Raw genomic sequence first — 26,423 nt, forward strand, 5'->3', positions numbered from 1 at the left:
CCCTTTACGCACTTCTCTGAATTCTCTGAATCTTTTCACAATATTATGTACTGTAGATGTTGAAAGACCCAAATTCTCTGCAATCTTGTGTTGGGAAATGTTTCTTTTGAAATGACTAACAATTCTCTCACAAATTTTGGCATAAAGCGGTGAGCTACGACCCATTCTTGCTTGCAAAGACAGAGCCTTTGATGGACGCTACTTTTATTCCGAGTCATGATACCTCACCTGCTACCACTCAGCCTGCTTAATGTGGAGTCTTCCAAACCGGTGTTACTAGAATATTCTGTGCACTTTTCAATCTTATTTTAACTCTGTCCCAATTTTTGTTGAGTGTGTTGCAGCCATCAAATTCTAAATTTGTGTATATTTACAAAATACAATTAAGTTGGTCAGTAAAACTATTGAAAATCTTTTCTTTGTACTTTTGTCAGTTAAATAAAGGTTCACATGAATTAACATATCACAGATTTTTGTTTTTATTGCATTTTGTAAAATATCCCTTTTCTGGAAATGGGGTTTGTAAATGGATGCTCAAAGCTTGAACTTTACTTCAAAATACAACTCCAAACAAACTTATCCCTGCAAGTGCTACATACACCACCTCCCTCACCCTCTACTCACAGTGCCAAACAGTCCTTGCAGGTGAGGCAACACTTCACCTGGAAATCTGTTGGAATTGTCTACATTTTCCAGCACTCCCAATGCGACCTCCTTGACATTAGTGAGACTTGACGCAAATTCTGGTACTGCTTTGCCCATCTGCAACAAGCAGCATTTTCCCGTGGCCAACCATTTTAATTCCAATCTCAATTCCTGTATGTTGGTCCATGGCTTCCACTTTTGCTATGATGAGGCCACTATCTTTGGAGGAGCAACACTTCATTCTGCCTGGGTAGCTTCCAAGCAGATGGCACAAACATTGACTTCTAACTTCCTGCAATTTCCTTCCCTTTCTCCTGTGGTTGACTCACCTCTCCATCAGATTCCTCCTTCTTCAGCCCTTTAACTTTTTCACCTATCAACTCCCAGCTTCTCACTTCATACCCCCCTCCCCACCCACATAGCTTCACCTATCACCTGCAAGCTTGTTATCCTTCCCCTCTCCCTATCTTCTTATTTTGGCTTTTCCCCCTTCTGTTCCAGTTCTCATGAAGGAAATCAGCCCGAAATGCCAACAATTGATTACTGTCCAACTTGCTCCAGCATTTTATACGTGTTACTCCAAACAAAAATGGCAACTTCCACTGTAGGAAGCTCCTGATAAGCCACTATTGCTTAAATTGTGAGAAATATTACCGCCGATTTTCCAAATTTGGTTTGCAGGTGCAGCAAGTTAGAAGACAAATGGAATGTTGATCTTCATTGCTACAGGGACTGGATTTAAGAGCAGGGAGGCTATACTGCAACCGTACAGGCCATACCTGAAGTACTGTGTATAGTTCTGGTCTCCTTACTTGAAGGATATACTGGCTTTGGAGGCAGTGCAGAGGAGGATCACTAGGTTGATGCTAGAGTTGAGAGGGTTAGACTATGAGAAGAGATTGAGTTGCCTAGGAATGTACTTACTGGAATTCAGAAGAATGAGAGATCTTATAGAAACATAAAATGATGAAAGGGATAGATAAGATAGAGGCAGGAAAGTGGTTTCCACAGGCAGGTGAGGCTAGAACTACAGGACATAGCCTCAAGATTTGGAGGAATAAATTTAGGAAAGATGAGAAGGAACTACTTTTCCCAAAGAGTGGTGAATCTGTGGAATTTTCTGCCCAATGAAGCAGTGGAGGCTACCTCAGGAAAAATATATTTAAGCATAGATTTTTGATACATTAGATTTTTGCATAGTAGGAGAATTAAAGGTTTTGTGGAAAAGGCAGGTAGGTGAAGAGGAGTCCATGGCCAGATCAGCCATGATCTTATTGAATGGCGAAGCAGGCTCAACGGGCCAGATGGCCGACTCCTGCTCCTATTTCTTACGTTCTATGTAAATAGCAGTGATAATGGCCAGGATATTTGTTTCAACAATTTTAAGAATATTGGACAGGAGTTCACATTTTCTTCCACAAAACACCTTTCACTACTGCACTAAAAGACAGTATCTCAGCACATATTTGAGCAAGAGCCTATAATTGATGTCACTTTCTGGCAATTGAACTCACTATTTTTAATTCAAAGGTTTTAAATCCTATCAGTTACATGAATTGGTATAATATATGGTTAAGACTTTTACAGATCATCTTTTTCAACAATTATTAATGCTATTTTCACGTTAGATGAGGTGTTAACTAGATTTACTCTATGGATGCACAGACACTGGACATAACATTGAAGCAGCAAGAATGAACTGGCATCAGGCTCAATTTCCATTTGAATCCCACTACCAACAGAGGCTTTGGCAAAAAGACAAAAAGCAGACACAGCTGCAGATACGTGTTACTTTCCTGGATTAAAGAGAAACTTTCAAAATTGTGTTAGTCCCAAAAAACCATTTATTATGAAGTACTGAGGAATCAAATGATTTGTGCTGCATAGAAAGATACTCAGAATGAACTTAATAAAACACAAGCTCCAATTAGAAATGCTTGGCTCAGAAGTGTCCTTTAAATGTTGGAAGCTATTTTGCCCAGAACATCAGACTCTTCCTAAGATCTAAAGATCCAGCTATTACAAAATATAACAAAATACTGATCTTTTATCACTATAGTAACCACACTTGCAATTTTAAGAAAATTTTCTCTCTTGAGAGGTCTTTCCTGAAAATGATTAATATTTGAAGATTAAATGGGACAGAAGAATGACAATCACAGCTGCAGTGATGCTCCTGATGAAGGTTATCTTTGTTCTGACAAGTCACAATTAATAGGAGTCAATTCATATTGGACCTTCAGGTTATCAACACCAAAAATAGAAGATTTACATCCCCATAGTTAAATCGCACTATACTTCTGTCAAGCCAGCCTGTAGGATTTAACACTTTGCTTAAATGAACCAATAATTTGTGGTAATAGAATATTGATTATTGAAAAAATATACAAATCTTAATACAGTGCATTTAAATCCTGATACAATTACCTAATGAAACATCCATCCTGATTACTGTCTGAGAAACATGCAGAGACTTGAACATGTGACTTGTCCTAATTATAGAACACTAGAAATCTAACTTGCCAATTAAAGATCAAAACAACATTATTTTGAGGCTGAACCAGGCAATACAAATCTAATTAGGATTTGAAGGAGCCAAATCCACATTCAGTAACTGTGATCTCAGCACCTGCAAGGACACAGTAACTGGTTTAATTATTTGGACCAATAACTAAATTATTTAATCAAACATTGATTTAATTAGAATAGAGGACTACTGAAATAACAGCTACATCTTACCATATACTGCATGGATTTACCTCTCATCAGTTTGGTACCTTTTTGGATACAATAGTTGCATGAAAAGATACAAATTTACCAAATTTCCATAAGCAATCTCAACAATGCTGAGAGCCAAGATGGAGACAGTTGAGAGCTTCAAGTTGTATGTGCAGACATCACCAACAGTTTTCCAAGTAACAAATGATATGGCCAGGAAAACAAACCAGCAGATCCTCAGAAGGGTAAAAAAATTCAGCACGTCTCCAGTGACATGCCTATTTTAACAGCTGCACCACTGAAGACAACACTACACATAATGAATGAACTCCTGAAAGCATCATGTCCAGATGCATCACAGATTGTTGTGGCAACTGATCAGCCCAAGACCTGCAAAGATTGCAGAATTGCAGACACAACCCAGTTCCTAACACAAACCAGCCTCCCTTGTGAAAGCAACCAACATAATCAAGGACCCTTCCTACCCTACTCATTCGCTTTTCTCCCTCCCACCTGGTAGAAGATACAAAACCAAAATAAACAAAATGCTGGAGGAACTCAGCAGGCCAGGCAGCATCTATGGAAAAGAGTAAACAGTTGACATTTTGAGCCAAGGCCCTTCATCCTCGAGTCCTGAAAGACTTCAGCCCTAAATGTCAGCTATCTACTCTTCCATAGATGCTGCTGGGCCTGCTGAGTTCCTGCAGCATTTGAGTGTGCTTGAGAAGATACAAAAAATTTGAACACGTTACCAGGCACAAGGACTGCCTCTATCCTGCCAGTATAAGACATCTAGTTTGATAAAGACACACAAGAATGAATGACTTGATCCCTCAGTTTACCTTGTCACAGCCCCTGCACTTTGTCTGCCTGAACTGCCCTTATTTGTAATTCTAACACTACATACTGCACTGTTCTTTTTTCCTCTTTTGTACCACCCAATGTACTTATATTCGTGATGATCTGACCGGATGGCATGCAAGCAAAAGCACAGCTTATTATTGTGATAAAATTAAACTGACTATCAATGCTATGGAGGTAGCACACACACTTCCTGGCCAAATCAGTGAGACCACAAAGAGAAACTACTACACATGCAACCAAGGACAGTACAAGAAAAAGAAAATTAAGAGGCATCATAAAAATATAATTTCCAGTTATTTAAAGCTTTCCTGTGGTTTCTATGGGAAGTCTGTCCTACTTTGGAAATTTCTTTTAAAATTAACTGTGCAAATTTGTAAGAAAACATTTTCAACACAGGTATACCTAAACCTTCTGAACTACACTGACATTCATGTGATCAAGTATTTTATTTAGGTACAACCGGTCCTGAGCTTTTTTTTAAAAATCTATCCTTTGGAGCCTTCTAGCACTCTCAAAAGGACAACTGCACTGCATCCTCCTCAGAGAACATTCCTTGCCAATAGATTTAGAACTGATTGTACCTTGTGTACACCAAGAATGGAACTAGTGAATACAACATCTGTCATGTGTTACTTGCCACCTTCTATGGAAATAGCTAATCTGTTTCACTTGAGTGAAATTCCCAAGGCAGTAATGCCACATAAAATTTATTAGCTGTTTGAAATGGATCCACCGCATTTTAAGTCAGAAAGAAAGTGTTCAATAAGCAAGGAAAGGTAATCCTCTTTTAGAACTTTGCAAAATAGGAAAATGCAGATATTATTTTGGGAATTCTAGTTTCTGAAATCTAGAGACCAGAGTTCATATCACACCATAACAGCTATGAAATTTAAAGTCAGTTTATAAGCTAGAACTTAATAAAACTATTCATTGGCATGATTATCATGAAAGCTACAAAGCTGTCATAAAAGCACACTGGGGCTTTTTCCCTAATGCATTTCAGGGGACACCTTGGAGGAGATCTGCTACCCTCAGCCATTCTGTCTAAAGACCCACCGACTGGTTATAGCAGGAGTGGCCAAGCAAATCACTCAGTTAAAGGGAAAATGCAGATAAGGTAAATGCCGCTGGCTTTGACAGTTTATACCCAGCTCCGAAAATATAAATAGACACAATAAAAATGAATCTGCAATTTGAATAGAATTGCAAATAAAAGGCATTTCAAATATTAATATTCAATAATCTTCACTGCTAAGTCATTATACTCTAAACTGAATCTTTTATTTATCACTGAGCTTTCAGCTTCCTGTTTTTAAAAGGGTAACATGCAGATTTATGAGTGAAAAATACTACAATGCCTCACTGATACACAAATCTAGCTCCATTACAATTCCAATGCATCGCCATTCCTGTTGAATGGATCATCACATTCTCCTTGTGTCACTGGCATCATAGGCAAGACTTCTGATTGCCAAAGGCAGAAACATGATGAGCTGTTCATAAATTGACCCCACTGCCAGCAGTGAGACAAGGGAGAAAGAGTGAGCATGGGTGTCAGATGTTAGTATTAGCCGATAACCAAAAAGTGATTCTCATACAGGTGTGCACCAACTGCTGTTTTGTGTTTCTACATAATTATGACTGCACTTTGAAATAATTGTTTGACTCTGGAAAAAGTGCATACTTTCCTTACTTAATTACAGGTGCTTGTATTTAACGATGCCAAATGTTACTTCGCAGCCCCAGGCACAAGGGCAAAAAAAGATGTCTGTTAGGTAACAGTTCTAAAAACACAATATTGCACGGTGAGTGTTGCTATTGATTTGGAAAAGTAGAACAGGAAGCCAGTGAATTTTATCCTTGGCAAAATTAAGACCATACTCAGTTGGCTTCTCAGTTTCACTTTACAAACAGGTTGGATCTTAGATAGAAATCCATCTTCAGCCAGTCTGAACTATTTTTGTAGTTTCTCACATCATTCATTTGCTTGCCCAACACTTTCCATGGTGACTATTCTCTGCTGACCCACTTATATCTCATTGTGGCTCAGCAGGCTGGTTTCCATTTATTTGAGGCAAGCTTTCACCTGTTCCTTTCCAGGTTTAGATTCTGCTTACATCCTGAACAACTACTTGGCACTTCCTCACTGCGTTCCTCTGTCCCCTCTCTCCTGAACACACGCAAAACCTTGTTTTCTTTAGTGATTGACTTCCTTCAACCTTCAGAACAGTAGTTCCTAACTGGAATGTGTCCTTTTCTCCAACATCTGCTGCCCTCTACAATCCTCAACACTCTGTAACGGATCCTAGAAACAGCTCCCAGTTGTGAAATGACTGCTGTTTCCCTGGGCTTAACTGTTCTTTATCAACCTTACTGTTCTCGGCTGCTCTGCGAGCAATTAAAAATCAGATACTCCACTCAAACATCTCCAAGGTTCGTTTGAATATAACAACCCCTTAAATCTGTTCAAGCTGGCTCCATTCCAATCCCTACACAAATGGATGACTTTAAGGCTATTTATAACCATGAAGCATCTCATTATCTCTGCAAAGCCTATATAGACCATCCTTAAGCACCTGACATGATGGCCTGTTGAAGACTGCCTTTTCCATTTCAGCCCCCTTTTGACTCATCCCACCATTACTACTGTTATTAAAGGCATCCTGATTCTGAACTCTTTTGGATAAGTTGTCTGTCCAATTGCCCTATGCCTTTCTCAGCATTCCAACAAGCCCCAGAAGGCTCCAAATACTGTTACTTTCAGAGTTGTATCCCACATGCTCCATATTACTGGCCTTCTCATCTACCTCATATGCTGGACTCAGACACTGAGGGATTCCTAACTGTAATGTACAAAATTAAAGGTTGTGACAAAATAAACAATAATATATTCCTCTCTGCAATAATCAACTAAAACTAACTGGCATATACACATAGTAATTGCTTTGAGTAGAAGATGATTCTTTCCACTAAGAATATCACTGCCTGAAAATGATAGCAGAGGATAAACCCTCGCTATTTTTAAAGGATGCGTGGTGTAGCTGAAGACCTCATACAGGTGCAGATGAGATAAGGTCAGACAGATTTATATTTACCAGTATAAACATTATGGGGTAAATGACCACCATCAGTCATGTCTACCATCAAGCCATACAGCAATGAAACAGACCTTCACCCCAATCTGTCCATGCCAATAATCATGCCTTCTGAGCTCATCCCATTTGATTGTATTTGCCCCACATTCATCAAAACCTTTTCTATCCATACACATCCCAAATGTCTTTTAAACATTGTAATTGTATCCTCCTCCGCTACTTTTGAATCATATACCTACCTCCTTCAGTCCTCTTTTCAGTTTTTCCATTTTCTCTTTGAACCTATGTGTTATAGTTTTAGACCGCCTGTCCTTGGGTAAAGACAGTGACCATTCACTTCAGCAACATTTTAAGAACCTCTTAAAATTACCCTTCATCTCTTATCTCTCCAGGCAAACAGCTCCAGCCCATTCAGTCTTTCCTTGCAACTCAAGCTTTCCAGTCTCAGCAATATCCTCACAAATTGTTTCTGCACCCTCTCCAGCTGAAACACATCCTTCCTACAGTACGATAACCACAATCTCACACATTCCAGGTTTAATCTCACCACTATCTTGGACAGCTGTAACATGATAGCCCAACTTTCATAATTAATGTCCTAATGAAGGCAAGTGTCCCATGTGCTCGCTTCACCATCTTGCCTACTTGTGTCACCATTTTCAGGGAACTATACTGTAAACTCTTAGGTTTCTGTTCTAGAATGCTCCCTGGGACCCTCTTTCACTGTGCGCATTCGGCCCTGGCTTAACTTCCAAAAATGAATACTTTGCACTTGTACGAGTTCAATTCCATCTGCCATTCCTTCACCCACTTTCTTCGTTATCTTCAATTACAACAGGGTCAAACTTCTTTACCATCTACCACACCCATAATCTCGGTGTTATCCACAAACTCACTAATCATGCTACCTACGTTCTCATCCAAGTAGGACAAATAGGGGACACAGCATCAACATGGCACACCACGAGTCACAGGCCTCCAATCTGGAGGAAAAAAACTCTCCACCATAATCCTTTGATTCTTTCCAAGCAAATTCTGTATCCGATTGGCTAGCTCACCCAGGACCCTATGTGATTTCATCTTGCAGATGAGCAGATGATGGGAGACCTGCTAAAATCAATCTACCCTTAATCCTCTTGATCGCCACTTCACAATAACTCACATCAAGTTCAGAAGGCACGATTTCTCATGCACTAAGTCATGCTGACCAATATTAATCATTGCTCTTCCAAATGCAGACAGATCCTGTCTGTCAGAATTCCCCCCAGTAACTTCCCAGCTTGTCCTTTCAGCCCTTCTTAAATAAGAACAAATTAGCTATCCATCAACCTCCCAGTACCTTATCTGTAACTAAAGTAGTACAGAATCCTTTACCAAAGCCCCAGCAATTTAAAGATTTGCTTTGTCACATGTACTTCGAAACATTGAAACACAGTGAAATAATTCACTTTGCATCAAAAACCAACACAAACGTGGATGTAATGGGAACAGTCCCACTTCATCTGGAGTCCCTCCAGAAACCCCCATTTATCTACACAGCAACATGAGATCATAAGCTGCTATGACAGGCAACTCTTCCACCTTACTCGGGAAGAATCTGCATTGGTTGATATTGGAATTTACTATAGGTTTTACCAATTAAACAGCAGAAGACCAATGCAATCTTTAACCTTCATCACAATTAACCCAATCTCTGTTTGAACTTGAACCTAGCTGTTCACTGCACTGAAATTCTAGTCAACTTTAAACCGAAGTTTCATCCAAACTTGCTCTTTCAAAAGGATACCCATTTCCAATTTAGGAATACTACTTAATTCAGCACCTCTACGATCTCTTGGTGTTAAAATTCTCAACCATTCTTGTTTTTTTGTTGTCTATTAAATATTCACCTGTATTTACACATTCCAACTAACAATTTTTTATATATTAACTGATCTAAGTCATTCCAACAAAACACAAAAATCTCATTTTCTTTTATTGCTTTCAAAACCTACCTATCTACATCAACAGCACACCTCCAAAGATATCTGATCCAATGTTCCCTCCTCTTCAATGCTTTGCTCAACTAGGCCCCAGATGCCAAAATTTCCTGACTAAATTCTTCTGTCGTTCCCCTTTCATATATAAAACTGACTTTGTTAAACCTAGAAGAACATTGTACAACTTTCTCCCAGCTGTCTTCTCAGAACAAAATAAATCAGAATTTATTTATTTAATTGATGCATTGGAAAGCAGAATTCATGTGGTAGCCAGTGAGAAAGAAAGTAATACTGTGGTGATTAAGTTTAGAAATTAATCTTCAAATAGTACATACCCTATCAGATATAGTTTAATTGCATCAAATTCACCTCTTAGCATGAACATTTTTTATCTAAGCCATTCGCCGAATGAATAAAGAAGAAATATTAAGTCATACTGCCCTTCCTCAATGGTGTTAATAAGGTGCTAAATTTTAGGTACTTTATTTAAATAATAAATTAAGCAAGGCTGTAATTAATAATAGAATTCAATTCTGAGTTTATAAAAACAAAGCTGAGACTCTTACCTCTTGACCTGTGAGGAAAAGAAGAACATCTCCCTCTTCTTCTTCACACATATGAATCTGAATAACTGTTCGAATCGCTGACTCCAGATAATCTCTCTCTGGTTCAGGAGTATAGAATATTTCTACAGGATGTGTACGTCCAGGAATGGTAAGCAGTGGACAACTATCAAAATAGACCTGAAATTTGCCTGCATCAAGTGTAGCACTCATGATGATAATCTGGAGGAAAAAAAAAAGATGCACTTGGGTGTCAATCCACATTAAGAGCTAAACCCGCAAAAGTAGATCTCAGACTCTCTCTGAAAAAGCATATACAGCTGGCCCCCATTTTTTGAACATTTGCTTTACGACAGCTCGTTATAAAAGACCTACATTAGTACCTGTTTTCGCTAACCAAAGAGGATTTTCACTTTTACAAAAAAAAGATGCCCGCTTTAGACACTTTTTTTAACCTGAGAAAGACTACCGTGATCATGAAGCCTCATGCAAGCAGTTGTGTGCGCATATATGTACGTGCTGGGTTTTCTCCTCCAAATTGATTTTGGCTAGCTGTCTTCCCCATTCTGATAACTGAAACTACACTGTACATACAATATTTCTACTTTATATAGGCTGTATATTTATCATATCATTCCTGCTTTTACTGTGTGTTCATTTACTTTAGGTTTTACGTGTTATTTGGTATGATTTGGTAGGTTATTTTTTGGGTCTGGAAATGCTCAAAAGTTTTTCCCATATAAATTAAAAGGTAATTGCTTCTTCACTTTATGGCATTTCAGCTTATAAACGGTTTCACAGGAATGCTCTACCTTCAGATAGTGAGGGAAACCTGTATTCCATCAAATATATGTATTACCATATTCTAATCACAAACATTGCTGTAATAAAACTAAAATCTTCACAAGTATGGGTTTCAAATCCGTGTGAAGCATGATGCTGTAGTCATGCGTAACACACTACTAAAGGAACACACGGAGGCAGAGAGAGCTGAACTCAGAATGCCTTTACTGAGTCAAAATCGTGCGCTTATATCTCCTCTCCCACGGGCCCCTGCGACCCATGGGGCGGACGTGATGTCAGACTGTCCCTGGTAGGTGCGCCCCAAGTGGGTAGTTCCAAACGCGCTACCATTTGTCTACCCACGGCTCCCGATAGTGGTTCGAATCCCATGTGTGCGGGCCACCTCAATGCAAATATACATCAAATGTGTAAGCTTGCATGCCATAACTACATTTAATCTACATGCCAAATGACTATTTGTTCTCCTAAATAATTCTTCCTGCACCCAAGGGATTCTAATTAAATGTAGATTGAAGCTATGAATGTGAACTGTAAAACTTACTGAAGTGATGCCCTTTCCCTTAAATAATTCATTTATGAAGTGCCAATAAAGTAGGTAACAATAATGCTGTTTGCACATAGATAGATCTGTTGGTCAGATTTAATTGTTGTACTCTACATTCACAGTTGCAGGTTATTTTGACTTTGACGTTTCTTCCACATTTTTGGATCTGGTTTTGTGAGCCTGTTTTCTTTAGTTAAATTTAGTCCTTGTCAACTCCATTCTCCCCCCACCCCCCTAAGCTTTCATTTTGGTGATACGGATCTCTTCCAAATAACCTAACGCCAAGTTTACTTAACATCAAACTATATGCAGAGAGCTGAAAGAACAACATGCTAACATGAAAAACTCCATTTTCTCTCCTTATTCCAAAACAATAGTTATTTTCTGTGTCGTTACAGTTTTCCTGTTTGAGATCAATCATATTGACAGTCTAGTGATTTGGTTTTAAAAACAATACCCCACATGCAAAGCAAAACTGTTTCCTCCTTTCAAATGAAAGGAGCCTAACATGTTTTATTATTCCCCAAAATTAGAGCCAATAGCAAATGAGCTTCCATTTTGAAAAAGGGACATATTGCTCATTCAAGTCAAGGTTTACCTATAATACACAACAGACTGCAAAGGTTGACTTGTTTGAATACCACTATTGTCACTATTATTAGAGTAATATATGAGCTTACAGTCAGAAACAGGTGAATTGATCATGGGGAACAAGGACATGGCTGACCATCTGAATAACTACTTTGGTTCTGTCTTCACTAAGGAGGACATAAATATCTTCCGGAAATAGTAGGTGACCGAGGGTCTAGTGAGATGGAGGAACTGAGGGAAATACATGTTAGTAGGGAAGGGGTGTCAGGTGAATTAAAGGCAGATAAATCCCCAGGGCCAGATGGTCTGCATCCCAGAGTGCTTAAGGAAGTAGCCCAAGAAATAGTGGATGCATCAGTGATAATTTTTCAAAACCCTTTAGATTCTGGATTAGTTCCTGAGGATTGGAGGGTGGCTAATGTAACCCCACCTTTTAAAAAAGAAGGGAGGGAAACTGGGGAATTATAGACCGGTTAGCCTGACATCGGTGGTGGGGAAAATGCTAGAGTCAGTTATCAAAGATGTGACAGCACATTTGGAAAGCGGTGAAATCATCAAAGTCAACATGGATTTGTGAAAGGAAAATTATGTCTGACGAATCTGATAGAATTTTTTGAGGATGTAACTAGTAGAGTGAATAGGGGAGAACCTGTGGATGTGGTACATTTGTATTTTCAAAAGGCTTTTGACAAGGTCCCACACAGGAGATTAGCATACAAACTTAAAGCAGTCAGTATTGGGGGTATGATATTGATGTGGAAAGAGAATTGGTTGGCATACAGGAAGAAAAGAGTGGGAATAAATGGGATCTTCTCAGAATGGCAGACTAGTGGGGTACCGCAAGGCTCAGTGCTAGGACTCCAGTTATTTACAATATATATTAATGATTTAGACGAGGGAATTAAATGCAGCATCTTCAAATTTGTGGATGACATGAAGCTGGTCGGCAGTGTTAGCTGTGAGGAGGATGCTAAGAGGATGCAGGGTGACTTGGATAGGTTAGGTGAATGGGCAAATTCATGGCAGATGCAATTTAATGTGGATAAGTGTGAGGTTATCCACTCTGGTGGCAAGAACAGGAAAACAGATTATTATCTGAATGGTGGCCGATTAGGAAAAGGGGAGGTGCAACCAGACCTGGGTGTCATTGTACACCAGTCATTGAAGGTGGGCATGCAGGTACAGCAGGTGGTGAAAAAGGCAAATGGTATGCTGGCATTCATAGCAAGAGGATTTGAGTACAGGAGCAGGGAGGTTCTACTGCAGTTGTACAAGGCCTTGGTAAGACTACACCTGGAGTATTGAGTGCAGTTTTGGTCCCCTAATCTGAGGAAAGACATTCTTGCCATGGAGGGAGTACAAAGAAGGTTCACCATATTGATTTCTGGGATGGCAGGACTTTCATATGAAGAAAGACTGGATCGACCAGGATTATACTCGCTAGAATTTAGAAGATTGAGGGGAGATCTTATTGAAGTATATAAAATTCTAAAGGGATTGGACAGGCTAGATGCAGGAAGATTGTTCCCGATGTTGGGGAAGTCCAGAACGAGGGGACACGGTTTAAGGATAAAGGGGAAGCCTTTTAGGACCGAGATGAGGAAAAACTTCTTCACACAGAGTGGTGAATCTGTGGAATTCTCTGCCACAGGAAACAACTGAGGCCAGTTCATTGGCTATATTTAAGAGAGAGTTAGATATGGCCCTTATGGCTAAAGGGATCGGGGGTATGGCAAGAAAGCAGGTACAGGGTTCTGAACTGGATGACCAGCCATGATCATACTGAATGACAGTGCTGGCTTGAAGGGCCGAATGGCCTGCTCCTGCACCTATTTTCTATGTTTCTATGATACTGGGGGAGGCGGGGGACAAAACTTTTTAAAGAACACCATCATGATTTCACATTTCTTGCAACTATGGGATGAAGTTTCAGCTAAGTTTTCGAATAGCAGTTTAGCTGGTTACCCCCCCCCCCCCCCCCACAGCTTTTTATGAGGCAGTTGGTTATTCTAAGGATTGATGAATTTAATTCAGTATTTTTTTTGGTCCATCTACATTAAGGAATCTTGGTATATGAAGTTTAAATTCTTGGTTCCGTAAAGTGAAATAAACACTTACAGTCTAAAGACTAGTTTTCTGGTACATATGCCTGTAAGAGCAAAGGCCAAGTTTGTTTCATTGCAGAGATTTGTATGCCAAACAGATGATTTTGCTTCAGGCAAATTCTTAACCGAAGCGGAAGGTAGCCATGGTAGCACTCTTGTCTTTAAGTCAGAAGGCCATAGAGGCTAGCCACACTCAAAAGACTCAAGTTGGTGGATGTAGGCTGACAGTATAATGCAGTACACAGGAGGGCGGTACTTTCATAAGTACTGTGTTTCATATGACACATTAATCAGGCACTTAAGTATCCCCTTAAGTGCACCAAAAATATTCTATGATACAGTTCAGAATGCAGTGGTTCTTGATCTGTCTTAGCTAACATTTATCCCATTACAGAAAGGAAAGCAATGAAGCTGTGATCAATATACATCAACCCTAATCACAAAATGGAACTGTAATTGTTTTTCCTTACAATGGGCACTTGCGATCAAATTAGCAATATACAGAGAGCATTCTGGCTTGTCCTATGATTACAAACGATAGGCAAGTCCTCCAGGCTATAACATCCTGTTAAAACTGACAGAAAATTAGCCGTCTAATCATTCATCACAACCACCACCAACCTCATGCCCCACCCCAGAAAATCCTTACCTTCAAATCTGATCTCTGCTTCACAACTTCTTTCAATACACCCATAAGAATATCCGTTGCTAATGTACGCTCATGAGCCTCGTCAAGGATGATGACTCCGTATCTCTCTAGTAGAGGGTCATTCATAGCTTCTCGAAGCAACATACCATCAGTCATGTACCTATTAACAATTTCATAAGATAAAGTTGTTGAATGTGTAAATGCCAGCTCATACAAAAATAGAACCAACCAAGGGAAGAATTGCCAAGAGGTGAATGATTCCAAACTTCACTCAGTGGCCACTTTATTAGGTACACCTGCTCATTAATGCAATTATCTCATCAGCCAATCATATGGCAGCTACCTAATGCAAAAAAAAAACAAGGTCATTGTTGTTATTCAGAACAAACGTTAGATCACATTTCTTCCCCCATTCTTTGTTATCTTAATCGTGGAATGATTGTTGGTGCCAGACAGGGTAGTTTAAGTATCTCAGAAACCGCTTATCTTCTGGGACTTTCATGTACAACAGCATCTCGAGTTTACATTAAATGGTATGAGAAACAAAAAACATCCAGTGAGCAGTAGTGCTGTGTGTGAAAATGCCTTATTAATGAGTGTGGTCAGAGGAGAATAGCCAGACTGGGTCAAGCTGACAGGAATGCGATAGCAACTCAAATAACCATGCATTACAACAGAGGTACGCAGAAGAGCATCTCAGAATGCACAACACTAACTTTGAAGTGGATGGACAATAGAAGCAGAAGATCACCAACACTTTATTAGGTACATGAGGTACTTAATAAAGTGACCATTAAAATCTAAGAACTTGCACTCAGCAACTTAAGACATTATTTAAAAAGGTACACACATAGAACCATAGAACACTACAGCACAGGCCCTTCAGCCCTCCATGTTGTGCTGACCCATATAATCCTTAAAATAAAAGTACTAAACCCATACTACTCCATAACCCTCCATTTTTCTTTCATCCATGTGCCTGTCCAAGAGGCTCTTAAATACCCCTAATGTTTTAGCCTCCACCACTACCCCAGGCAAGTCATTCCAGGCACTCACAACCCTCTGTGTAAAAAAACTTACCCCTGATGTCTCCCCTAAACTTCCCTCCCTTAATTTTGTACATATGCCCTCTAGTGTTTGCTATTGGTGCCCTGGGAAACAGGTACTGACTATCCACCCTATCTATGCCTCTCATAATCTTGTAGACCTCTATCGTCCCCTCTCATTCTTCTATGCTCCAAAGAGAAAAGTCCCAGCTCTGCTAACCTTGCTTCATATGACGTTCTCCAAACCAGGCAACATCCTGGTAAATCTCCTCTGTACCCTCTCCATAGCTTCCACATCCTTCCTATAATGAGGTGACCAGAATTGAACACAATACTCTAAATGCAGTCTCAGCAGAGATTTGTAGAGTTGCAACATGACCTCTCTACTCTTGAACTCAATCCCCCTGTAAATGAAGCCTAGCATCCCATAGGGCATAGGCCTTCTTAAAACCTGCGCAGCGACCTTGAGGGATATATGGATTGTTCAAGGTCCTTTTCTTCATCCACACACTTAAGTAACTGACCATTAATCCTGTACTTTGTCCTTCCAAAATGCATCACCTCACACTTGTCCGGATTGAACTCCATCTGCCATTTTTCTGCCCAACTCTGAAGCCTGTCTAAATCCTCTTGTAACCCTCGACAACCTGCAGCTCCATCCACAACTCCCAGTGACCAAAACTTTCTCATCATGATCCTTTGAGCTGCAGAATACAAGTTTTCCCTATATACAAAAGTATTTACTTTATGCTAACTTCAGTCTCAGTTCAAAGGAACAATATACTAAACTTAATTTCAGGCCCAAGCCCACAAGGTCTTGGAAACATTTCTCCTTTAATTTCAACACATCTGCTAATGGTTCTCTTAGAAACACAATGTTAATGATATTTTGTTCATGAATGTAATTGAACTACTTCTTCCAACAATGTGCTAAACATTTACAACTTCATATACACATTACCTCTTTGAAAGCATGTTAAAAATTCAGAAGCTCACATCTGTGATTCTTCCATTTTTACAATTATGGCAAATTTTATAAGTCAGGTTCCTCCCAGAGATACATTTATAATTCCATCCATGCTACAGGATATTTATAGAGCTATACTCTTTCTGTTGCTGGCAATGTCTAAACTCCAAGAACATGTTCAGTTCTCTTCACACTGGTGGATTTAAAAAATGATTAGGAATAGGGATGGGCCATTTGGCCCCACAAATGTTCTGCAATCAAACACCATGGCTGATTCAATTCTGATCTTAATTCAGTATTCATATTCATCCATGTTAGACATTCATTCACTTCAATATGATGCATGTATCTCTGCCTTAAAAATATTCAAAGATTTTTTTTCCTCCAGTCTGAGAAAAATAGTTCAAAATAGTCATGAATCAGAGGTGGAAACTTCATTATCTCTGCTGTAAATAGGCTACCCTTTCTGCTTAAACAGTGACCCTTCGTTCTAAGTTCTTCAACAAGAAATCTCTCCATATCCATCAAGCCTTCTTATTCTTTCAAACTCAAGCTGATATTTCTGTGCATCTTTCCTCATAAAACCTATTATTTGCTTCCAATATACAAGCAACTTTTTGTTTAGACTAGTTCTATACACTGTGGTGCAGAGACCATTCTCACCAGTGTATCCGTAGTGCAACTAGGGAAGAGGCATTGCAGGGCCTGGAATGAATTTCACAAACACTCGTTAGTAACTCAACAGGGGTGATTGATAAGGTAGAAGAAGATGAGTTATTAACTCCAAACTTTCTGCATAAGCACTCAAAAGAGTTGACTTGCAAGTGCATGTAACGAGAGCTATACAACTCATCTCCTTCTACCTTAGGTCACAAACTCATCAGTCACCCATATGTGGACACTTTCTAGAGGTCCAAGATCTGTATTATCCACAACCACTGGACTAAGTGTGTAAATGTAGGAGGGGACTATGCTGAAAAATAAATGTGCTAGGTTTCCTAAAATTGACTTCTACCTTAGGCCATGAACTTATCAATCACCCTCGTATATATCAGGCATTTCAATCAGGAACTAGGCTGAATAGGACAAATTGAGATGGCAACAAAACAGGAAAACGAAGTTCGAAGAATGAATAGGAGACTGGTATGGCAGTTAATACAAGTGAATCTTCAATCAAAATGTAAATAGAATGTAGTTAACAGATAGGATAGGTAACTTTGATGGGTGGGGGGAGGAAGGAGGGAATAAAAAGGATATATACTTATAGGGCTGTGAAAATGATTTAAATACTTCACATCTGTTAACTGAAGATGCTGTTGACAAAAATTTGGTCAAAGCAAAGACAGTAGATAATAAATGGGCTGAAAACAAATGAAAAGAATGTAATGGAAAGGCTGGCTAGACTCAGAATGGATGATGACGACTTCAGAAGGCTTCTAACAAGTAATTTAAATATAATCGAGAGCTACTGTCACAGTTCTTTTCAAATATCCACGGTCATTTGGTAATGCTGAAGGTATGACTATTATCATATTAACACAGCCAATGCCTCATACAATCTAAGGATCTGTCTTCAATTTCACAAACATTAAATTCACCTTAGAGGCTTTATCAACAAGGAACAATGTCATGACTTCTTTGTTGCTCCATCAAAAAAGTGAAGTTAGTGGAACTTGGAAAAACTTTGATAAGCCCTTTCATCATGAAAATCCATATACAAATTCCATCCACAGACAATCCCGAGTTCAGTAAACTTGAGAAGATTCAGTTTAATAGGCATGATTAACCCTTCATAAATCCATGCCAGAACTCTTGATTAACCAAACTTTTTCTTGTTTTCAGGCACACCACTCCAAATTTAAAATTATTACAGACTGGTTTGTATTTGCCTTATTTCCTCTATTTTCTTGAACACTGACATACAATTTTTCCAGCAAAAGGAAAAATTTATAAATTAAGGCTTCAGAAAACAGATTCAGAGTTAAACATCTTGGAAACTCATGCTTTTGTTCAACTGGTCCATGCTGACCAAGATGTCCCATTTGCCAGCATCTAGCCCTTAACTTTCTAAACAACTCCACGTATCTGTCCAAAACTGTAAACTCCAATCACTTCCTGTGGGAGTTTATGCTGCACATGAAGTTTCCATAAAATTTATCCCTCTCACTTTAAACCTCTCTCCTCTAGCTCAATTCCCCAATTCAGGGACAGGACAATGGATTCACCCTATCCAAGCCCCTCATGATTTTATAAACGTCTGTAACATCACAACTTAGTCTTCTGTTCTCTAAGGAATGAAGTCTTACCTTGCTCAACCTCTTCCTGTAACTTAGTCCCTGGCAACATCCATATAAATCTTTACTGCATATCTCTCCTATAGCAGGATGACCAAGGATGAACACAACACTGCAAATGTAACCTCAACAGCCTCCTACGCAACTGCACCATGACTTCCCAACTTTTTATAAACAGTGCTCTCACTTACAAAAACCAGTGTGCCAAAAGCCTTCTTCACCACTTTGCCAACTTGTGACTCCAACTGCAGGGAATCATGTACTTGTAATCCAAGGTCCTTCTATTCTACAAAATTCTCTGGGGTTTTGCTGTTCACTGTGAAAGACCTACCTTTTAGTCTGCCACAAGCAATTTTAAAAGCCTCATCAACTGTCTTGATCACCTCATCAAAAAAACATTAAATCATCTTCATTAGACATTATCTCCAATACACATAGTATTGCTGCCAACTCTTAACCAATCTGTATTTGCTAATGAACACTTATTTCTTCAAAATCATTTCCAGCACAAAAACGCCACAAATGTTAATGCTACTCGCCTATAGTTCCCAGGCTTTTCCTTTGTTTACACCCTTCTTATATAAAAGGTACAACATTCACTAACTTCCTGTCTAACAGCATCTCACCTATGATTAATAAAACTGCAAGTCAGCCAGCCTGGAATCCTAATTTTTTTTCCCTAAGAACTCAGTGTTCTTGGGTCAGGTTGTGTAGATATCTGCCTTCATACCTTTCAAAACATCCAGCACCTCCACTACTGTAATATGGTCTATTCCACAGACCTCCCCATTTACTTTTTTCTAGTTCTGAAGTTTACGTCTTTCTCCACAGTAAACCCTAAGAAATATTTATCAAGGACCTTGCCCATCTCCTGCAGTTCCACACACAGGTCTTCTAGGGGCCCCCATTCTCTCGCTAGTTACTCCTCTTACTTTAAAATAACTTTGGATTTTCCTTGATCTTCACTGCTAGTTATCGCATGCCTCGCCTTTGCCCTTCTTACACTCAAAGAATTTACTTGATTCCACCTGTCTGTATGTGGCCCACAATGACTCCTTTTTCATGTCCAGTGCCACAATATCCATTGTCATCCAGGGTTCCCAACTCCTCCCAGCCTTGTCCATTACTTTAACAGAAACATGCAGAACTTGGGCTCTCAACATCTCCGTCTTTGCAGCTCATCTTCAAAATTAAACTCGGCCCAATTAAAGACTTTAACCTGTGGACTAATTCTATACGTAACTATTTGAAAACTAACAGAACTACGGTCACTTAGTTCCAAAGTACCCTCCCACTGTCACTGCAATCATTTGCCCCACTATATTACCAAAGAGCAGGTTGAGCTTTGCCCTCTCCTGAACGTGGCTTTCTATTTATTAGACCGCAAGATGTAAGAGCAGCATTTGGCCTGTCAAGTCTACTCCTCCATTTCAGCATGACTGGCCCAATTTTCCTCTTTGCCCCACTCTCCTACCTTCTCCCCATATCCCTTCATGCCCTGATGAACCAAGAATCTATCAACCTCTGCCTTAAATATTAATAAAGACTTGCCCTCCACACTGCCTACAGCAGATAATTCTACAGATTGACCACTTTGGCTAAAGAAATTCCTCATCTCCATTTTAAAAGGACACCCCTCTATTCTGAGGCCATGTCCTCTGGTCCTAAACTCTCCCACCATAGGAAAGATCTTCTCCACATCAACTCTTATCAAGGCCTTTCACTATTCGATATTTTTCAATTCATTCTTCTGAATTCCAATGAATACAGGCCCAGAGTCATCAAACGCTCTTCATATAACAAGCCATTCAATCCTGGATTCTTTTTATAGAACCTCTTTTGAACCCTCTCCTGTTTCAGCACATCCTTTCTAAGGAGCTCAAAACTGCTCACAAAACTCCAAGTAAGGCCTCACCAGTGCATTATAAAGTCTTAACATTACATCCCTGCTTTTATATTCTTGTCCCCTTGAAATGAATGCTAACAGTGCATTTGCCCTCCTCACCACAGATTCTACCTTTAGGGAGTCCTGCCCTAATTAAACTTTAGGGAATCCTGCACAACTTAGAAGTCCCTTTGCACCTCAGCTTTTTGTATTTTCTCCCCATTTAGAAAATGGTCTACCATCTTCCTTCTACCAAAGTCCATGACCATACACTTCCCAACACTGTATTCCATCTGACACTTCTTTGTCCATTCTCCTTATCTGTCTAAGCCCCTCTGTACTTCCTCAAAACTACCAGCCCATCCACCTATCTGTATTATCCGTAAACTTTGCAACAAAGCCATCAATTTCACCATCCAAGTCATTGACATATAACATAAAAGGAAGTGGCCCCAACACAGACCCCTGTGAAACAAAACTAGTTACCTACAACCAACCAGGAAAGGCTCCCTTTATTTCCACTCTTTGCCTCCCGCCAATCAGTCACTATTTTATCCATGCCAGTATCTTTCCTGTAATACGATAGGTTTTTAACTTGTTAAGCAGCCTCACGCATGGCACTTTGTCAAAGGCCTCCTGGAAATCCAAGTACACAACATCAACCAATTCTCCTCTGTCTATCCTGCTTGTTATTTCTTCAAAGAATACCAACAGACTTTTCAGGTAAGATTTTCCCTTGAAGAAACCATGCTGACTATGGCCTATTTTATCACATGCCTCCAAATACCCTGGAACCACATCCATAACAATCGACTCCAACACCTTCCCAACCACTGAGCTCAGACTAACTGGCTTACAATTTCCTTTCTTCTGTCTCTCTCCCTTCTTGAGGAGTGGAGTCATATTTGAAATTTTCCAGTCTTCTAAAACCATTCTGGAACCGAGTGATTCTTGAAAGATTATTACTTATGCCTCCACGATCTCTTCAACCGCCTCTGTCCAAACCCTGCAGTGTACACCATCTGGTCTTGGTGATTCATCTACCTTTAGACCTTTCAGTTTCCTAAGAACTTTCTGCCTAGTAGTGGTAACTTTACACACTTCTGGCCCCTAACTTTCTGGAACTTCCACCATACTGCTAGTGTCTTCCACAGTGAAGACTGATACAAAATAGATATTCAGTTTGTCCGCCATTTCCTTGTCCCCCATTACTCTCTCTCCAGCATCATTTTCCAGTGGTCTGATATCCACTCTCAGCTCTCTTTTAGACATGTATCTGAAGAAACTTTTGGCATCCTCTTTAATTTTATTGGCTAGTTTACTTTCATTCTCCATTTTTCCTTCTTAATGACTTGCTTGGCTGTCTTCTGTTGGTTTTTAAAAGCTTCCAATCCTCTAACAGCCCACTCATTTTTGCTCTATCATATGCCCTCTCTTTGGTTGATTTCTTTGGTTGTATCATCTTGCCTTTAAACTATTTCTTTCTTCTTTGGATGAATAAATTTTGTGCCTTCTGTATTGCTTCCAGAAATTTTAGCCATTGCTGCTCTACTATCACCCCTGCCAGTGTTCTTTTCCAATCAATTCTGGCTAAATCCACTCTCATGCCTCTGTAATTCCCTTTACTCACTGTAATACTAATACATTTGACTTTAGCTTCTCCTGCTCAAAATCTCGGGGTGAATTTGATCATATCATGATTACTTGCCCCCAAGGTCTCTGATCAATTCCGGTTCATTGCACTACACCAATCAAGAATATCTGGTCTCCTACTGGGCTTAACCATGAGATGCCTAAAAAGCCATCTCATAGGCATCCTTGAAATCCCCCCCCCCCCCACCCCCGAGATCCAGCACCGACCTGATTTTCCCCAATCTACCTGCATACTGAAATCCCCTATGACCATTGTAACATGGCCCTTTTGGCATGCATTTTCTATCTCCTGTTGTAATTTGTAGACCACATCTTTACTATTGTTTGGGGGTCTGTTTAAAAATCCCAGTCTTTTTACCTACACAGTTCCTTAGCTCTATCCATAACGATATCACACTTTCAAACCATGTCACCTCTTTCTAATTATTTGATTAATTTTTTTAGACCAGAGCCACGGCACCCCCTCTGCCTACCTGCCTGTCCTTTTGATACAATGTGTGTCCTTGGACATTAAGCTCCCAGCTATAATTTTCTTTCAGCTATGATTCAGTATACATGCCAATCTGTAACAGTGCTACAAGTTCATCTACCTTATACCTTGAATGCATGCATTCAAGTATAACATCTTCAGTCCTCTATCCATCACCCTTTTCCATTTTGTCCACCTTTTACATTGCAACTTATACTGTTGGCTGCAATTTTGCACTATCATCAGCCTCTCCTTTCTAGGAGTCTCACTATAGATTGCCTTTGTTTGTTAACCAAATACCTCACCTCAACACTATTACTACTGGTTCCCATCCCCTTTTCCGAATTAGTTTAAAACCTGCCAAACTATTCTAACAAACCTGCCTTCAAGGATATTGATTCCCCATGGGTTCAGGTGTAACTCGTCCCTTTTGTACAGGTCATACTTTCTCCAAGAGATCCCAATGATCCATAAATATGAACACCTGCCCCCTGCACCATTTCTTCAGCCATGCATTCACCTGCCAAATCATCCTATTCTTACCTTCACTGGCATTTGGCACAGGCAGTAATCCAGAGATTACACCCTGGAGGTCTTGTTTTCCAGCTTTCTACCTAATCCCCTAAAATCTTTCTTCAGGACCTCCTCATTTTGTCTACCCATGTCATTAGTGCCAATATGCACCAAGACTTCTGGCTGGTCATCGTCACACTTGAGAATGCAATGGACCAAATCTGAGACATCCCTGACCCGGGCACCAGGAGGCAACATACCATCTGGGTATGTCTATCTCACCCATAGAATCTCCTGTTTCTCTGGCAATGGAGTCTCCTACAAACCCAAGTTCACCTGCCTTACCTGTCAAACCTCTTGCAATGACCTATGCATCAGAATTTTGATTATCTGCAACACTGAGCAACTTCACTCCAAACTGTGGAAGTGGATTCAAGTGTTCTAATGATAACACTGTGGCATGAACAGTGTAACTGAGTTCATAGCAATTGTGCTATTACTGTTTATACAGGCTAACAATGTGGTACCCAACTATTTTGTACCAAGGGCCAATAATGAAAATCCAGTTCAATTCTGAACTGCTCAGGTTGAAAAGAGTTCAACGATATATACTCGGGAAGTTTATTTGCTAACAAATAAGCCAACAATGCTTTCCTTTGGAGAAAAAAGGAAATGAACTCTAATTTCACCATGTTTAAAGCATAATTCCGCTGGATAAGCAATTAACATCATAGTCATTTTACAATATTTGCTTTTAATTTTAATTTAGAATATTTATCTCCCCTCCTCACACTCAACATTTAGCAGTTTTTGATTTTGTGCCAGTTAATCCATTGACCATGCAGAACATATCTGCGATTTTTGTTTCCTAGAATACCTGCTCAGCCAGTATCCTGTACACTTCATCTCCACCCAATCATTCACCAAATATGTGTTTGCCCTGCCAATTTAACAGCTACTGAAGTGAATAAGGATTATAATTTGTCCCAAAAGAGCAGATTTGAGCAGTATTTTGGAAATGGAGACTTTTTCATAGAAACTAAGGTATTTATTTTTATTTCTTCCTCCCTCCCCCATATACCCCCACCCTGGCTCATCCCATCTACCTGGGCTTGATCCCTTTCCCTCTTTACTCGCTGCTACCATCGGGTAGGTGGTACAGGAGATCTTGGGTCCACACTACCAAGATTCGGGAGTAGTCCTAGTCCTGCAGCCATCGGGTTCCTGAACTGGCTTCTATTCACCTGAGCAATTCAAGTGGCTGTGAAAATACATACTAACCAGCTCTAATATTTCATTCTTTCTTGAGATGGCATATAACACTAATCTTAATAATCTATGGGTGCAGATTTTAAGCGATTAATTAGGATGCGGAATTAGCTGCTGCTATCAGGCAGTCTCTGAATCATTAATACAAAGATGAATAGGCTGAAAAGATCCCTATGCTTCCAACATATACGGATAGCAGTCCTACATTACCACAAATTTCAAGTAAAATATTGTAATTTAGGTATTCATGTGAAGAGAACAAGTGCTCCCAGCTACTTTGCTTTCATTCCGATGGGAGCGTGAGGGAAAATCGTAATGTAATCCAAACTGCTTGTAAAATGTGTTCTTTAAGGTTGTTATAGCCAGGAAGTGATAATGGGGATAAACTCCCACTACCTATTAAATGCTTCAAGTGGTATGTGTCTCAAAAAGCTTCTAACAACCAAGTCCAGCTCCTGGTCTTCACATGTGACTTACCTATTAAATACAGAGGAACCAATTCTAATGACAGAAGAAAGGGCAAAGGCGGATTACTGGCTTCTTAAAACCAATCGCTCTAGAAAGATGGGCTCGTCAGCCATGGTTGGCAGATCATTTAGAATGAAAACTCTGATTTCAAACCTCCGCTGTCTTATGGCCAAACCCACTCACAGGGAAGACTTGGGAGTAAGCCCGAGGAAAAATCCAGAGCAGGATTTCCTAAGGCAGTCCTACTTTTGAGTTCAACACTGACCGGCAACTCCTGCGATGCCGCTTGTGCCAAACTGCATTGGTCTCTGTTGTTCCTTTAGATTCATCAGCTGCGTGGAGAGGGGGAGCCTTCTGCATTTGCAACAGCTTGCTCTTCATATCGTACTGCAGTGGATGGTATATCACGCAGACAGCTGGGACACAATATCCATGGTTAACCCCAACCAATGGAGGGCCTCAAAATGAGTTGAGAATTGCAACAAACCTGGCTGCATGTAACCAACAGAAAAAGAAAATTCACTTACTTCAGGCATGTTTTTGCACTGCTGCAGTCCTCAAACCTAATGGAGTAGCCGACCTCCTGACCCAGCATCACATCCATTTCATCAGCCACTCGCTGAGCTACACTCATGGCAGCGACTCTTCTGGGCTGAGTACAGGCCACTCCCCGTTTGGGTCCAACCATGGCTCGCACATAGTCAACGCACCACTGAGGAATCTGCAAATCCATTCAAGAACAAACATTACAGCCTCTTTAAATTACTGACCAACTCAATGTAAAAAGTCAGAAGAGATCAAAACAAACTCTATACTTTCAAAGGTTAAACCAATGCCAAAAATAACAAAGTTTAAGTAAACTTTGTACAAATCTTTACACAGCAACAATGGTGATTTATAGAGCTACTGAATAAATAGACATTTAGTTAATGATGCCATGAACTGGAGAGACAGATTTTGAAAATGGGAAGAGCAGAGAAACAGCTGAAGAGCTGAAAGCATTAATTTCAGTCGATCAAGAAAATTGAGCTTAATACACATTTAAACCCATAGTTCTGTGGGAAAAAAATTCTCAGGATATTGAACTTTTCAGATATAAATGCATAAATCTTGATGCATGCTCTAGAAATTTGTATACAAAAAATAACTGCTCTCTTAGCCCTAGCTAGTCTATCATCTGAACAAAGACTGCATTGCATCAGGTAGCAATAGATTTTCCAATCTAGCAAGAAATACAAACCAGTCACCACCACATAATCTATGGTAGATTGTCTTCTATCAGGAAAGGAGTTTGAACATGGA

At 39.8% G+C, this 26,423-nt stretch overlaps 1 protein-coding gene across 3 annotated transcripts in view; it reads right to left on the reverse strand.

The window, feature by feature from the left end:
- The window catches only part of dhx15 (DEAH (Asp-Glu-Ala-His) box helicase 15), a 122,646-nt gene that overhangs the window by 65,679 nt on the left and 30,544 nt on the right, over positions 1-26,423 (reverse strand). For all 3 annotated transcript variants that reach the window (XR_009515636.1, XM_059988963.1, XM_059988964.1), the window contains exons 3-5: positions 25,649-25,842; positions 14,558-14,717; positions 9,868-10,086 (exon numbers count right to left, since the gene is read on the reverse strand). Coding sequence is in view for 2 of the 3 variants with exons in the window: in XM_059988963.1 (XP_059844946.1) it covers positions 9,868-10,086; positions 14,558-14,717; positions 25,649-25,842 (573 nt within the window). In the remaining variant the exon portion in view is untranslated. The remainder of the gene's footprint in view (positions 1-9,867; positions 10,087-14,557; positions 14,718-25,648; positions 25,843-26,423) is intronic.

This window comes from Hypanus sabinus, chromosome 14 (assembly GCF_030144855.1).
Source record: "Hypanus sabinus isolate sHypSab1 chromosome 14, sHypSab1.hap1, whole genome shotgun sequence".
Classification (NCBI taxonomy): domain Eukaryota; kingdom Metazoa; phylum Chordata; class Chondrichthyes; order Myliobatiformes; family Dasyatidae; genus Hypanus; species Hypanus sabinus.